A 17,577-nucleotide genomic window follows, 5' to 3' on the forward strand; every position below is an offset into this window, starting at 1 on the left:
AATCAAACCAAGATTCTAGACTCTAAGTTCTTACTCTTATACTACTTATTCAGTAATGTTTCTGTATAAAATGAGAAAGTCATTTCAATTTTCAAAATGAGCTTCGAACTCAGCAATTACCTTAAAATGAAGAACCTGCTGCACTAATAATTTTTTACCACTAAATCTTCACTGAAACAGTAAGTTTTCAACCAAAGTATCTATAGGGGGCATTTGCTGTACTTTCAAAATTATGGTATAGGAAACTTTAATGTCCCCTTCTCTAAGATTCACTGCTACCACATATTACTTAGATTCCTCAGGAACAAATTAATAAACACAAATTCATTTAATTTCAACAATTACTTTATGACTACCACCTATAACCAAGACACTGTAGAAGATATAAGGAGCAGGCTGGTAGTTGGGGAAGGTACCAGAACTCAGGATGGGTAACAGGGACAGGTTCAGAAAGAAAGAACAAGGCCATGTAGAATCAAAGAGCTCAACAGTGAGTATTAACTAGGAAACAGGGAAGATTTGTTAATATTGTTGAGAGATGATTCTCCACCAGTGTGTTTTGCATCAACACAAATTGTAACAACTTTTGTTCTTACACTAGTGCTCTTGCACTATTTTAAAGATATTTCTAGAGCCAATGGACTTGGAAGGTTGAGATAGTACCTACCCACAGAGCAGAGCAGGGATATGATGCTCTCCAGGAAGATCAAGGGCAGGTATTCCCTGGGGCAAAAGTGGGACATGGTTGTTCTCAGCTTCTTTATGACTGCGGGTGTCCTAACCTTAGGTGTTTTTCAGCTGGGACTGAAACCCACCGTGTGCACAGCATCCGTTCTACATCACTCTTATGGGACTAGTCCAGGGGAACAAATGTGAACATGAACCTTGTGCTGTGAGCAATCAAACTCTTTGTCTATGATCTAGGCATTGCCTGTCTGCTGTCAGCACCACGAAACTATGTAGGCTAACCTGTTAGCTTCTGAGGGGGGCAAATGCCACACCCTTGAAAAATAGAGATCCTTGAGGAATAGAAGTTATAATTTAGGTACTGTGCTAAGGACATTTTATCTGCTTCAATTTCATCTTCAAACCCAGTGGATTTATTTTAACTACATTACAAATAGGAGACTGAAAATTTGAGTGCTTTGCTATTTTTTTCAAGGTCAAACTTCAACTCACTGGCAGGATCACGTTATTGAAAATCTTAAACCAGCCCTGGCTGGTAGGGCTCAGTGGATTGAGCACAGACTGGGAACCAAAGGGTTGCCAGTTCAATTCTCAGTCAGGGCACATGCCTGGGTTGCGGGCCAGGTTCCCAGTAGGCAACCACACATTGATATTTCTCTCCCTCTCTTTCTTCTTCCCTTCCCCCGTCTCTAAAAAATATAATAAATAAAATCTTTTAAAAATTCTTAAATCACCTAAAATGGTTTCTCAATTACAAAAATCTTAAAATGTACAACTTAGGTTAATATATTTAATATCTAAATAAGTAGACATTTATTCTAGAAAGCATAAATTAAAATAATTTTATCAAGAAATTATACACATAAACACATACACAGCAAAGATTAGTGTTTACAAAAGATATATCAAGAAATTCACCTATAAAAATATCTCCTATGTCACAGGATTTTACTGCTGAGTTGTTTCAAACTCTCAACATCCAGGTAATTTTCAGTCTATAAATACTATTCACTATAAGAAAAGATGAAAGTTTCCCAACTTTTGTGACCCACCCTGATACAAAAATATACCATCCTGCTATAAAAATATAAAAATATTAGGGGGATGGCCTGGGATGGGAGTAAAAGACAGAACACTATACTTGAACAATTAAAATAAAATAAAAAAATAAAATAAATTATGTGATATTTATTGTGTGGGGAAATTCTATAATTTATTAGAATTCAATAGTATTTTACAAGTATCATCAATTAAATAAAATAGAAATGTGAAAATGGTTTAATTTGAGGAAATATATTCATAAATTTTATGATTTATCTATTTTATATTATACAGATGGAGAAACGGAGACTCACACCTTTAAGTACACTGCCAAAGGACACGCAGTCAGTACAGAACTGGGATTCTAAAATCTATACTCTTAGCCAATAAAGTATGTCACCCCACAAGATAACCACACAGAAAATAAGACAAAATTCTGTAAAACAGTTAAAACATGCACACATATACACAATTAAGATTAGGAGCAAACAAATCTAGTATGCAGGCTAATAAAGTTACTATGATTGAGTATCTATTTAATTCTGACACTTTTGTAAGAAAAGTCATAAAAGGAAATGGGATGAGCCACATGACTCTCAACTTCTGATAAAAGGAAACTTGAATTGTGAGAATATACTGAAAACTCTGAACAACGGTCCCAGAAAAATAAGCTGGTATATTTTTTGTTAGCAATCTATGAATTACCCAGATTACTAAATTTATAATGATCTTTAATGAAGTCCTTTCTTTTGTTCATCACATCCAATGGAATTTCAAGCTTTGTGAATTCCATCTGAGCAATATTATCCAAATGCAATCTCTCCTCTTACTTCTACATTGAAATCACTGCCTTTTCTGGACCTGATTGCCTTCTTTCTGATGTAAAAAAAATTAGCCTTGTAAATGTAAATAACCTGCCCTACTCAAACCAAAAAAAGTAACCTCTGTAGCACAATAACACAGGCCTGCCTTTTGACCCAGTTTTCCCATTTCTGGGAATATATCCAAAGGAACCCAAAACACTAATTCAAAAGAACATAAGCATCCCTGTATTTATTGCAGCATTACTTACAATCACCAAGCTATGGAAGCAGCCCAAGTGTCCATCAGTACATGAGTGGATAAAACAACTATGGGGCATTTGCATAATGGTATACTACTTGGTGATAAGAAAGAAGATAAATTTACTCTTTGCAATAGTATGAATGGACCTGGAGAGCATTATACTAAGTGAAATAAGCCAGTCAGAGAAAGAAAAATACCACATGATTTCACTCATATGTGGAATCTAATGAACAAACTGAACTAACAATGAAAATGGGGACAAACTCTTAGATGGAGAGCAGGATGACAGCTGGGGAGAGGAGGTTAGGGGGTGGAGGGATTGAGTAAAAAGGAAAAGGGACTCAGGGACATGGACAACAGTGGATGATTGCTGCAGGAAGGGTGTATAAGGAAGCTAAATGGTAATGGGAAAAATACAGTAAAGATTGAATTTAAAAAACTGTTTTAGAAATGCTGTCTGCTAAAAAAACTTCGACTTCATCATGTGTCTGACTCTCATGAATTATATTCAAAGATTTCATCTTTTGCTAATGAACAGTTTGCACCGTATGCCTCTCAACGGTGCCCTGCATACCAGCACAGGTGGACTAGGTACTTTTCTTGAATGTGTCACATGCCTATATTGCTTTCAGGGTTTCACTGTCTTCCTCTCTTCTGTTTCTCTTACCTAGCTAGACTTCTCTGTTAAAAACTGTATTTGTTTCTTAAATAAAAATTATACATAAAGGCATACAACATGATGATTTGATATACCTACACATGGTAAAATTACTACAGTCCAGCTAAATAATATATATTACACAACTTTCACACAATTACCTTTTTTGGGGTGTGTAGTGATAGAGCCTGAAACCTCTTCTCTTAGCAAATTTCTAGTATTCATGCAGTATATTCATTAAAGTCATGGTGCTGTACATGAGGTCTCTGAACTCACTCAAACTACATAACTGTGGCTTTGCAGCCATAAACCACAGTCTCCCCTCACCCTCCACCTCCATGCCCATGATAAACATTGTTCTGCTGTCTGCTTCTATATAGTCAATTTTTCAAGATTTCACATACAAGAGAGATCAAGATCATGCAGTTTTTTTTCTTTTTTGGCTAATTCATTTAGCCTGATGTCTTTCAGCTTTGTCCATGTTGTTACAAATGGCAAGATCTTTTTTAATACTGCATAATATTCCACTGTGTGTGTGTGTGTGTGTGTGTGTGTGTGTGTGTGTGAGAGAGAGAGAGAGAGAGAGAGAGAGAGAGAGAGAGAGAGAGAGAGAGAGAGAGACTTCTTCATCCATTTATCTGTCAATAGACATTTAGGTTGATTCCATATCCTGCCTAGTGTGATAAGGCTTCAGTAAACACGAGAGCACAGGTACTGCACTGAGACACTGGCTTCACTTTCTCTGGGTGTATATCCAGAAGCGGGATTGCTGGATTATATAGCAGTTCCACCCTCAGTTTTGTGAGAAACTTCCATGTTTCTTCATAAATGCTAGCCCAATTTATTTCCCCACCAATAGCAGGCAAGGGTTATCTCTTCTCAACAATCCTCAAAAATACTTTTTAAAATCGTTTTGATAATGTTCAAATATTTTATAGGTTCTCTTCCATTTCTATGGCTATCTCTGTTCAGTCAACCTTTTCACTTATGCAAGTATGTGTGTTTAGATGTATTTTAGGGTGAGGGTAAATATTAAAGTTATATAATTATAAATTCGTTAAAAATTAAGAAATTAGATCTATAAAACCAAAATAGCTACATAAAACCAATAAGAAAAATATTTTGGTCCCTAATACACTCAAATTTGTAATAAAAATGTCAACTGAAAGTCTTCCGAATCTAACCATTCAAATGAAGAACCTAATGGAGCACTTATGATGTACCAGAGGTCAAACATTTACTGTGACCTTGAACCACTGCTACGTGGACCATTTAAGCTATATCTACTGTAGACGCCTTTGAGTTTGTATTTACTAAGTGCAAAGTAAATGTTTTCTAAGGTCCTTTCCAATGTTCTTCATCTCTGGTCCTGAAATTCCCTTCTAGATTTAGAATTACAATTTATATTTACCAGTATATATAGGGGTGGGCAAAAGTAGGTTTACAGTTGTTATACAAATAAATAGTACAATAATTTGTAACAAATAACAACTTTGTGTTCTGCACACTCAAAACTATAAACCTGCCTTTGCCCACCCCTGTATATTGTGTATTGGTTTAACATGATTTTGAATCCACTTGTTTATGACTTCAGTGAAGTTGTTTAAATTCACTAGTTTATAACAAAGACAAAAAAAGGTTTTTATTGGTTGTTTTGATGTGGGAATGAAGGAAGTTGTGTAAGGATGTTGTTATCTCCCCTGTTAAAGTTTATAAGCACCCAGCAGTCCAGCTGCTGAGAGTCGTCAAAGGGGACTTACTGATAAGGGCACGAGGAGAAGCAACTACAAAAAGGGCACATTTAGACTATAGATACTGAGAGTGTGTGAGGACTATTTGTCAGCCTGGGCACAGCACACTGCTACCGACGTAGCTTCTGAATATCTTGAGATACTTGCCCCTGCCCTGGCCAAGGTGACTCTCTGGTTGGCAGGGACACTAAGTCATGTAACCATCACTGGAGTGATATCTTCAAACAGCCTATCCTGTCCACCAACACTATCACTTTCCTTTCCCTAGACAATGCGCTCCTGCAACCAGGGACTTTCATTTTTGGGCTGACAGCTGAAGTCAGCTCATGGTTGGTGTAGTCATCTCTCCCAAGAAACTAAACTCATATAAAAAATACACATTTGTTAAATTTGGACTTTATTTCTTTATCACCTCTTGCCTGGAATGATTGAATGTTTAAATCTGTCATATGTGTAGAATATGTTTTTTTCTTTATGGCTTATTAAGAAAAATTATGCTGTATGTTATTGGTTGGTGATTATAATTCCCACAGTGAACCTGTGCTAAATACATTGCTGGCAAAGACAGAATCAGTCTAGGGGTATAACTCTGCCACCAAAAACAAGACGTAACAAAACAATAGGCAAAACCTGGAAAATGGTCTGTTCATAGTCCATGTTCACAACTACAAATTTCATATTAACCTAACTATATAAAATATATGGGGGGCTTTAAACATCAGCTAAGTTGTGAATAGTCTTTGAATGAAGTTGATTAGCTATCCAAATGATCAATTTGTATTTCTGATCAAATGACATTTTTGTTTGATCAAAAGAATACACTAGAGGGAACTAGAAGACTGGCATTTGTAATCTTGATTTTATAAGTTAAAAAAGAACAAAATTGTATAATTAATTTACTGGTTAAAGAGGGATATGCTCATCTACTTAGGTAAAGTCAGAATCTAGAATTTAAAATCTGTAAACTACCTGTTTTTATTTGGGTTACCTGAATGTATACATTTGGATTAATTTATATACCTCTATTACTGAACACATGGAGAGAATAGAGGATAACTTTGTTTTCTCCTACTATATAAAGAAAATATATTTTTATTATTTTCATATATTTCAAGACACTTTCAAGAATCCATTCATCTTTTAACATAGGCAAAACTTACTATGATGTCAATTTGACCTCAAATGTAGGAAGTCAGAAAGATTCAAGAAATGTTTCATTTTTGGTAGTTTGCCTCACTTTTTATAGAACAGAGATGCCATTAAGTCAAACTCCTGCACTACACAGTCTACTGAAGGCATGCTTCTAATGTAAATGGCTATTGAAAGATCAGGAATGATGCTGAACTAAGTTTTACATTTCCCTTCTCTTTTGGCCTTTGGCACTGTGTAAAAATGACAGTCACAATTTTTTGTACTACTTTTCCACAGGAGCTAGGAAAATTCTGTGCTTCTTTTACCCTAACAATCCATCAGAGCAAGATTCCTTTAAATTCTTCTTGCCTGTCTTTTTAGACAATTAGACACAAATGATCTTTATACCCTGATGATACAACTTTAAGTTTTCTTCTTGGCATATTAATATAAACACTGTACAGAAACTTTGAGCATCAACATGAAATATAATTATTGCTTATTCATAAGAGATCCTATTCAGGGATGTAATACCTTCCATATAAAAAGCATACTGAATTATTTTGTTTGTGGGAGCTTATAACAAATTAGTACCATGTCAAACATACCTTCTCTTTCAAAAGTGAGTTTAAAATCAAGAATTCTTATTGAAGGCTTGTGATGTATTATAGGTATATACTTATTATGATTACTCCTACTCAAATGTTTTCAATAGCCTCTAGTGAAAATAATAAGATATGGATATTGAACACCAAGATAGGATTTACTTCAGAACTAAAGTGATTTGCAGAGGAAAATGCATTCAATTATGTAAATAGGGAGTGAGGCTGAGGAATGCAAGGGATATTGAAGTACTTCAGTTAAAACTATAATTACTCTTAATTATAAGGGGGCTGATTAATATATTCAAGGTCACGCCTGAACATCCTCAGTTGAGCTATGCAAGAGTGATTGGATTGGGAGATGGGGGTGAGGAGTCCAGAAGAAATCTCTGAAATTGACTCTAGGCTAGGGTGAGGCAAGAACAAGGAGGCTTTTGGAAGAGAGCTTTCTTCTACCATTTGGTATCTTTATGCATATTGCCTAATATTTGAACACTAGCTTATAATTATTTTGCAAGTCAATTTATTTTTGAATAATACAATCAACTAGTTGCTTTTCTAAAAGCAATGTTATAACATAGCTTTTAGATTCTAAATTTTACCTTAAATATTGCTTAATGAGTAGAGGCAAATATAGAGTACAGCATAAATAATGCCCCTTTTTATTACAAAATCTTTTATTACAAAATCATCAGCGTAGAATTCTGTAACATAACAATATCACACTCAAGGATACCATATGGCATTTTAGGTGAAATGTCCAAATTAAAACTATAAATTATTACACCCATATTATTACCCTATCAACCACATTCATGTAGGCATTACTCCTGCCAGAACCTGTGTAAATGGCATAACTGAAGTTTATAAGTTATATCTGTAATAAAACATTCATGAAGGAACTTGTAATATGGAATATCAAGTATACCTGTTTAAGAAAATATATAGTTTACATTAAATAAACTTCATATTTTCTTACCTGTATATCTGTTATTCAATTTTTTTAGAAAAAAATGAAATTCTTTACAGTAAGACCCAATGGTAATTATTGTTAAATTACATGATTTAGATGATTATAAAATATATAATAAATGTGGATATTAACATTCTCTAAAATAGCCATTGCATTGCTTTTTGTTGCATTTGACTTAAAAACACGTTCTTTACATTTCCTCATTTATTTATAGCTGCCAAGAAGTGAAACTAGCAGCCATGACGATATTTTTTTAAAGCATAAACAACATATTAAATATAACAACAATACCATGTGAACCACAATAATCAATGAAAAGTCAAATTATATACTATAACACATATCAAGTTCAATATATTTCATTAATTTATTAAACATCAAACAAATAAAAATAAAGATTTAACAATACTAGATCTAATCAATTGAATGTTTATATTATTAAATTATTTAGTAGGAAATTTTGTGCATACATGCATACTTCATATGGGGTAGAAATCTTGAATTTCAAAGATTAGTGCTAATTGACCAATTCCACAATGAACTAAATTATTACCACTCATGTTACCACTAAACAGTTGCTTGCTACAAAAGAAAACACAATGGATGCAAAACACATTTCAGACACAATAATTCATAGAAGGCATTGCTTTAGACTTCTTATTTATGGTGAGCATGTAGGAAAGACGCATCCAGCTTCTTAATACAATTAAGATAAATGGAAATCTATAGAAAAGCATTACCTGCTATAACAACTGAAGCTAAAGCAAATGAAAACTTCACTTACAATATAATTACTGCTAGGGACATGTATAAATGAAGCTTCATTATGTACATAATGACAACATGTACTGCAAAACATGCTAATAGAAACAAGTATAAAAATATAAGTAAGTTTTCATCACTTACCTCTCTTAACATTTCTGCTTGTGCTTGTTGACTTATCTGAAGGACATGGGCAACGGCCTTCACATCTGACTGAGATCTGTTTTCCTAAGACACATGCCTGATATTCTAGTTTGCACTGTGTAAGAAAAGAAAAAATATCAATGCAATTATATTTAGTTATAAGAGTAGAAAGTCAAGAAAGTAACAATAGTACACTTGCAAATCTATTACATGTGCTGTGGGAAAAGATAAATGAATGGAATAGAACAAAGAACATTACACCTGAACTCAAATCCTAACAGTACAACTGCTTAAGTGTGACATTCAGGGCTAGTTTCTTAAACATTCTCAGCCTCAATTTTTCCATAGGAATAATGACCATATAGCCTAATCTACTGAGTTTTAAGAATCAAACAGCAATAGCAACCAAGAGGCAGGCTCTCCTCAGTAAATGTTATCAAAAGCTGAGTGAATATAAAGGCAAATAACCAAAATTACTATGGCACGTAAAGATTTTTTTAGCTTAGTTTTGTTTTGGTTTGATTTCCTTTGTAAACACTACTCTGTTAGTATTTTAAGCCTGAGTATTTGTAAATCATTCTTAAGATAATATTTTAGAATTGTACATTTGTCATGATTTTTAAAAATTTAAAATTACTCCATATTTTAAAGAGGCAATAATTATCTTCCTACCCTAAAAGAAATTGATCTTGCTAATTCTGAAGTAATGTGATTTTTGAGTGGCTACCACTGTAATTTAGCCAGGACAAATTATTTTAAAATTAAATAGGGCAGACTTTCTGGCTCCCATTGACAAATGCACCAGTGAATAATTTAATTCAGCTTCAGCTGATACCAAGAAGCACAGAATATACCAAATGGCTAATCAGATTACTCACATCTGTACAACATTTTTCCCTTAGTTACATAACTCTCTCTGGCAAAATTCTTTACCAGCCCTACAACAAATGATTAAATTATTGCACTTGGAATATACTTGTAGCAGCTCAGTGGGCCTTTTCAGAAGATCAAGCTATTTCAAAAGTATTATTATTGTTCTTTATTCAATATTTCAATAAGTTTAAAAATGATCTTGTCATGTAAAATCACAATAAATTTTAAATGCAATTAAAAATTCTCTATAGCTTCTCAAAAGTAGAAATAGTTAGGAAATTGTGAATGCTGTAACGAAAGCCAAATTAATTATACAGAAAAATCTTTGAGACTTCAAATTTAACATTCTTCCCTGCAACTAAATATTTCAGAACCATGTCAGGTCATGAGAAAATTCTGACTCATGACATAATTTATGAAAAGTTCAGGAGCAATTGTAAGTGGCATATGAGGTGATAAAGCCAAAAGTCAATATTAATTATAGCTAATATAAAATTTTGAAATGTGAAAATGTTAGCTTCCTTCAAAGGTGTTATGCTATAGTCACATTTTAAATGTGGTTGATTTTTAGCAGTGTTATTTTTATTCAAAGAAAATGAAAGTAAAAAAAAAACACTTGAATAGCAAAAATACATAAGTTGACTTATTAAAATGGGAGTTTTTGCTAAAAAGTTGATTATTAGTTATTTGTAATGTTATTAAGCAAGTAATTTACAAAAAAAACCCACAATTTGTCCATGAAACCATTCCTTCATTCATTAGAATTTTTTGTCTACACACACATGTCATACTTGTAGTGTACATACACAGGCATGGGCTTAAACTGAGCAACAACCTGTAACAAACTATACACTAAAGTGGACACTATGCCATTATTTTTCTGTTCATTTCTACTTTTCATTAAGGAATAATGCCCTGCTTATTTTGAGTAACTTTTCACAAGAACATTATTTTAGGAACCTTGCTTTTGCACCACAAAATGTTATATCCTTTTGCCCTCGCCATAGGTGAAAATCCATGTGACATGAGGCTGAGTTATTTTCCTACATTCTTCATTAGATCATTAAAGCCAAAACAAGAAAAAGACCAAGGGAATCCTGAAAACATGAGTCACTAATTTAAGCAATCTCTAAGGCTCAGTGGTGTGCAAGGCATTCAGTCAGCATCTTGAAACTGGAAATTGTGAAGAACTAATTGAGCTTACTGTGGTGAGATGAGGTGAGGACAGGAAGGACGTGTCAACCCACTGTGAACTTGTAATAAGTTTACAGTCCTCGTTATGTGGTCACGAAGCAGTTAAAATATTGCTCCGGTTAGCTACTAGATTACTTGACCAAGAAGAACTGCCAGGAAAAAAATATACTTAACCCTGAACACATTACTTTAGATGAAGCGTATTCTCTGGATCAGATTATCTCCAATTCTTCAAACACTAATTATTATAACTAAACTTTTATTTTTCTTCCAAAATTAAAGATATCAATATACTCAACATAAGCTTCCCATTTGGAACAGACCTTACACTGTCTTGCAGGGCAGCATCATAAAAACAATTCGACTCACAGATTGTGGATACCAACTGGATGCAGTAATTACTTTGAAAAGTTTCCCTTTGCCCTGGCTGGCGTAGCTCAGTGGATTGAGTGTGGGCTGCAAACCAAAGCATCACAGGTTCGATTCCCAGTCAGGGCACTTGCCTGGGTTGCAGGCCACAGCCCCCAGCAACCGCACATTGATGTTTCTCTCTCTATCTCTTTCTCCCTCCCTTACCTCTCTTAAAAAAAATGCTACTATGTATTGCATTAGGCAACATGGCACACCTTAAAAAAAAAAGAAAAGAAAAAAAAGAAAAGTTTCCCTTTGATGAGTATCAGAGTGTGTTCACAGATGCCCATGAGATTGTCGCCTTACATTCTGCCTTAAACCCAATTCAATCCAAAGTCGTCCTGATGTCAGGAGTATAATATTCCTTCACCTCAGTCAAGACTGTGAGTATGTGCATATGTAAGGCCTTACTCTTTTTCATATTACTGAATTATTCAGTAGAGGTATAAGATCAGCTGTACTAAAATACCTATTATTCTGTGATTTCTGTGCATAATTCATCATTTGCAAATGTATATATTTTCCTATTTGTTGGCCATTGTTCTAAACAGATTACCCTGGACTTTAAAATCCGGAAATAAATTTAAACATTTTAATGATCACTGGCATAGTATACTTATTTTATTATTATTTTATTCTTTTTAAAAAGGATTTTATTTATTTATTTTTAGAGAGGGAAGGGAGGGAGAAAGAGAGGGAGAGAGAGAAACATCAATGTGCAGTTGCTGGGGGCTATGGCCTGCAACCCAGGCATGTGGCCTCACTGGGAATTGAACCTGCGACAATTTGGTTCGCAGCCCGGGCTCAATCCACTGAGCTATGCCAGCCAGGGCTTCATTTTATTCTTATATATTCATTGAATTTTGTTATTTTGACAAAATTCTTGCTTAAATTATTTTAGACCATTGTTGTAGCAATCAGCAATTAAAATACAACCTATAAAGACACGTTGCTTGATGATTGATAAAATATATATATATAAATCATTTAACTTACTATTGATTTTATATTTTTATTGTTTTTCTTAGTGCATAATATAGGATTTGACAGACAAATCTTTCCAAAAAAGTATAAGAGTGGTTAAAAATAACTTGGACATGGATGAAAATAGAAGGACATGGCACTAAGTACTCCTGAAAATAAGGATGCCATTGAGAAGAAATGATTCTTACAAATATAAATGGGAGTGAATAGTTTAAAAAAGAATGGGAGTAAGTAAAAATGGGATGCATTTTAAACTAACATACAAGGGGATGAAAGATTCAGGACAGAAGGTTAAATTTAGGTAATAATGTAAAAGACTTTAAGGACCTCAATGTAGTAAATGACATAACAACTGTCCCACAAATGTCAAAATACTAAAGTGTGATAGCATGTGCATACATTTCAAAGTCTACAGAGCTTACATCCTTAAAATTTCTTATTAGCTGTTTTAGCAAATTAATGTTTGAGGAAATGCCTTGTTTATTATGCTGAAGAAATATCAAAATCTACTTGAAAACATATACTATTCTTACAGCTATACACATTGGGAAGGAAGACTCCTGCAGTGTTGGCTGTAGTAAGGAGGTGGGCCCTGCTAACTGGGGTGGTTAAAACATATCAGTACAGGTGAGTTTATATAGAAAGGGTGAATATAAAAAGGAAAAATGACTAGGGTATCAAGATAGGAGATGAAAACACTAGTTTACTTTTCAGGAGTTAAGAATTCATTAAATATTGTAATTAAACAACTATCCTAGGAAAAGCATGCACACAAAAATATATCTGTAACCAATTCCAAATGTATCCTTTTATGGCTGTGATGAATTCAGGTACCCAAGTTATTGTTGTGTCTGACTCTGCTGGGAAGGTGACACCGAATTCAATTGCTAGAATTCAGGTAAGATTTCCCCTGTGGAAGGTAAGCCAATGTGACCTTTCTTGTGGAGCTTTGTGGACCAATTTAATGTGTGTCTTTGCTTCTACATTTGAATGTATAGTAGGCACTGTGTGCTATATGTTTGTACTTTGCTATCTGATAAGTACCAGGAGGAGCCTTCCTCATTGTGGAAGAGCCAAGGGTCGCATGCCAAACTGTTTAGTGGAAAACTCTCCTTTGCCTTTTGCCCCCAGTAGGTGCATACACTCTCTGGTGTCTAAAGTTTTGTCTGCACTGATAATGCCCTATTAGTTACAAAGTCTGAAGCCTCCATCTCAATGACTCTGACTGACTGCGGGCTTATTAGACCAGCAGAAATGGCTGACACATTCCAGACAAAATTTAGGAGCCTGGCTCCTAAGTAAAGTTTTTTAGGACAGTCTGGATGGATTTACAATGCTCAGTCTGGCCAACAGTCAAGGAAAACTGCTGTCTCTTTGGTCACCATCACTAAAATGTAGTCCTGGCACCTAAGTGAATTCCTGGGGTATTGGAAGAAGTATGTTCTTCCTTTGGACATTCTACGGGGTCCTTTATGCCAGCTAAATCAATATGATTTGGAAGCCATCCAGGAAGCTGCAGCATTCTCCCTACCTCGGGGCCGCACAACCCCAATGGACCGATATCAGCTGTAAGTCTCTCGTGATACTTTTTCTGATGGCGCTGTTGACATTCCAGTTCCATCAGCTGACTCGGGGCACATCACTGTGTCCTTTGAAACTAATCTGTGTCATGTCATGTGTTTGACTTGGGGATTATCTGTAGTGAGACAACATTGACATTTTTATCAAAGCATCTACTCAATAATGAACTTATAGGCAAAGTATTCAATTCTTTATTGGAACGTGGGGGGAGGGTATCTGATAGTCTAAGCATCTGATAGTCTAAGCGCTGGGAGGGTCTCTTCAAAAATCTACTGAAAAAGATTTCGGAGTCTACCTCCCTTGCCTTACTAAGACAACTTAGTCACTGAATGTCTCCATGTCCAGAGAGGGAACGTACCCTCTGTACCCTCTTATAGGAGACTGTTCTGTGTGGCAGGGGAAATGTAGCCCAGCTCCCACTCGGAATGGCCAGTGGGAAGTGAAGTCTGACACACATGACCCACGCCCACAGATGCGTTCTCCCATGGGGAATCAGGCCTGCATTGCACCTAGGCCGCTTTGAGACTTGCTTTTTGCTAAAACTCCCTCACCCTGAATTGAGGCAGCAAATGTTTGCTGCATATCTTTAAAGTAACTTCCTAAAATCTATGCTAAACCTCCCAACGACAAGTGTAACCAGTTCAACTGCCTTTGCCTTTTCATTTGCAAATATTCTTCTTCTGTGATGTAATCAGCAACACCTTCTCCTTTGTTTTCTGTAAAAGGTAACCACCTAAAGTGAACCTGTGCATAGTAAATGATGACCAGCCTCAATGTAATATACCCAGAAAAGCAATGAAAGCTTGTCCAGACAAGGGATGGGGGCCGGCCCTCTCTCACTCAGGACAGTGGCCATGCTGTCCCTTTTTCTCCACAGGATTTCTGTAGTCCCTTTGAATTTGTCTCGTCTCATCCATAACACCATGGACATTGTGGGCCAGTGTCCATATTACCCTCTCAGCGAGTTCCTGGGTAACCAACAGGGCGAAAAGAGGTTGCAGGTACCTATATTAAGCATTCAGAGTTTTTGCTTCCTTCCCCTAACATAACTGCAGGCTGATCTGGCTGCTGTGTTCTCTGAGTGACAACCTATCCAAAGGGAGCTTGGGGAATTCAAACTCAATTCCAGTTCAGCCACCTGGAATCTCCTATCGAATTAACATGAAATTCTATCACCCTGCCCACTGGGTTTCCGGACAGCAGCCCATGTAGGCCAAAGTTGGAAACATAGAAAGTCTAACATTTATAGTTACTTTGTTGTAAGAATCCTTTTATAGAAATGGCACATAGTTTTTATGTTTAAACATAATTTTCTTATTTTTTTCTTTTTTAAAAGCAAAAAGCATGTATCACTATATATTATTATTCCCTTACCTGTCTGTGTACAATTTGAATACACTAATAATGAATTCACAAGTTATAAAGCACTAAATTGCTCTGTGTGTTATATTCCATACATACCAAATATCCTGAGGAGAAAATAAATCCAGGATTAGGGAGCAAAATAATTAGAATTTATTTTTACTCAATATTTCCTTAGGAAATATTTAAACATTATGGTAATTCAGTGATTATTTTTAATTTTTAAAATCCAAATAAAAAATCACATTTCACATTTATTTGGTAATGATTTTTAACCCAAATATAATATTTTCAGGAGAGGAGCATATTCATTAATTTCTCCTGAATTAGTATTTTTTGGTTGAAAATAAAAAATTACACTGGAAGTTCTCCCTCAGCCAACCTCCAAAGAAATAGCTGATACAACACGCTGAACACTTAAGACTAAGAAATAACTCCAATCTTCATTTCTGTCAGATGAGTTTTATCCTTACCACCACTCCACTTTTCGGTCTTTAAAAATAAGTTCAACAATGATATCATATCTACAATTTAATTAAATATGGTTTAATGTGACCAAACATTAGGGCAAGGTAAACGACTGGGTTTCCAGGAACAATGTTGCATGGTCTGGACTCAATGCAGGTGAGCTAAGTAAAAAAAGTTCGTCTCTAAATAAGTGTGTGTGAAATGAATATAAAAAATAGGAATACAGTTAGACAAAAGTTAAATAATAATCAGTCTCTTAGGCTGATTTTACCTTCTTGTTACATTTTAAATGGAGAATTTAGAAATTCTCAGTTTTCCCAATAACGGAAGGAACTAGAATATGTATTTTGTGCATCAGTATGGCCACAGAAGGTAGAAATAGGGTATGTTTCAAGTCAAATCAGTGTAAGCAGAGGAAAGCTTTCCTGACGATTACAACTCGCCTCAAACACAGACGCTTATCTCACAGAACACGGTGTCTTATCGGGGACTTGCATATTGTGTAGAAGTTTGTCCTAGATGTCCCATTGAGTTCTGTTCAAATCTGAGATTTTATAAGAAAGCTAACCCATATTATGTCCTTTAAAGCTCAGTGATTTAATAAGAGCTTATCCCAAGGGGTCAGATAATACGTCGGGGTTGTCATCTTGATCAAGCTGGCGGCACGCCCGAGTCGAAGCGAAACCTAGCTTTTGTTGCAAAGCGGTTCACACAGAAACAGTGCACATCTATTTCTGTCTGTCGATCTTCCAACTGAAAATTATCTCAGCTCAAAGTACTTACAGGAAGGGAGATAGGACAGTTAAACACCAACCACTAATAGATGCAACACATCAAAATAGTGACGTGTAAGAAATTTTCTATCTTTCAACATGTACAGAGAGCTATTAGATTCAGTAACTATTATTAAGAGAAAGTAACAGAGTGCCTCAAACATGGGAAAAAAGTTAAAGAAAGATAAATAATAGTACAATGTTGAAGCTTAAGATGGAATTTTCTCAAAAGTTATTGTTCTGATTCATGTTTTTAAAACCCTCATATTTAAATTTCAAAAGCAATAATTTGGAGGGGTGCAACAGTGCTTCTCAATCATGGACACGTGTAAAAACCGCCCGGGGAGCTTTTACAATTCACGTTCACAGGGCCCCACTGGCAACCAACAGAAGTTTCATCTCGGCAGCCAGAGTTGGGAACTGCAGCATAAACTTTCCATTCATCTCTCCTGAACACACACACACACACACACACACACACACACACACACTTCTTATAAACAATATTCATTCTGAAGGAATTAAGCATTATTTACTTCAGTAGCCAAGCACTGCATGGCTAAGTATTATGGAAGTGTTCAAAATCATGCGATGTGCTGTCCCCAGGGAATTTATATTACAGATGCTCTGCTGAGTTCTAAAACATTAATATTATTTATTGACTTCTACTCAGCAAAAATAGTATACAATTTACAGAAGTTGGTGACAAATATATCCACGGTCTAATACAGATGTATCGGAGAACAATGCCTAGTTCTTACTGAAGCTTGACAATACAATCAGAATAGACTTTGCCTCAAGTAAAGAAACAAAGACCTTCATCTTCTGTGTCAATTCCAGGAATGATTACCTCTCAAATAACCTTGAACAGACTTCCATTTTGATTTGTCTGGCATTGCTCAATTTGAAATAATTCAAAATAGATTGGTTCTTTTAAAAAGTAAGATTAAGACAACTTCTTGAAAAAGTCAATTGTTTTTCTTAACAGGAAAAAATCAATGTTACAAAAATACCTCTTGTGAAAATCACAAAAGTCCCAATATTTTTTTTTCAATGAATCTACTTTTCCATAGTTCTTTATCTATTCCTTTGTCTCTTTGTGTATACATTTTTATAT

The 17,577-nt window shown here is 35.1% G+C and overlaps 1 protein-coding gene across 4 annotated transcripts in view; it reads right to left on the reverse strand.

Moving 5' to 3' along the window:
- Positions 1-17,577, reverse strand: part of SPOCK3 (SPARC (osteonectin), cwcv and kazal like domains proteoglycan 3) — a 292,764-nt gene that overhangs the window by 68,209 nt on the left and 206,978 nt on the right. For all 4 annotated transcript variants that reach the window (XM_028521177.2, XM_028521179.2, XM_028521176.2 and 1 more), the window contains one exon: positions 8,815-8,929. In XM_028521177.2, the coding sequence (XP_028376978.1) occupies positions 8,815-8,929 (115 nt within the window). The remainder of the gene's footprint in view (positions 1-8,814; positions 8,930-17,577) is intronic.

Source organism: Phyllostomus discolor, chromosome 8, assembly GCF_004126475.2.
Source record: "Phyllostomus discolor isolate MPI-MPIP mPhyDis1 chromosome 8, mPhyDis1.pri.v3, whole genome shotgun sequence".
Classification (NCBI taxonomy): domain Eukaryota; kingdom Metazoa; phylum Chordata; class Mammalia; order Chiroptera; family Phyllostomidae; genus Phyllostomus; species Phyllostomus discolor.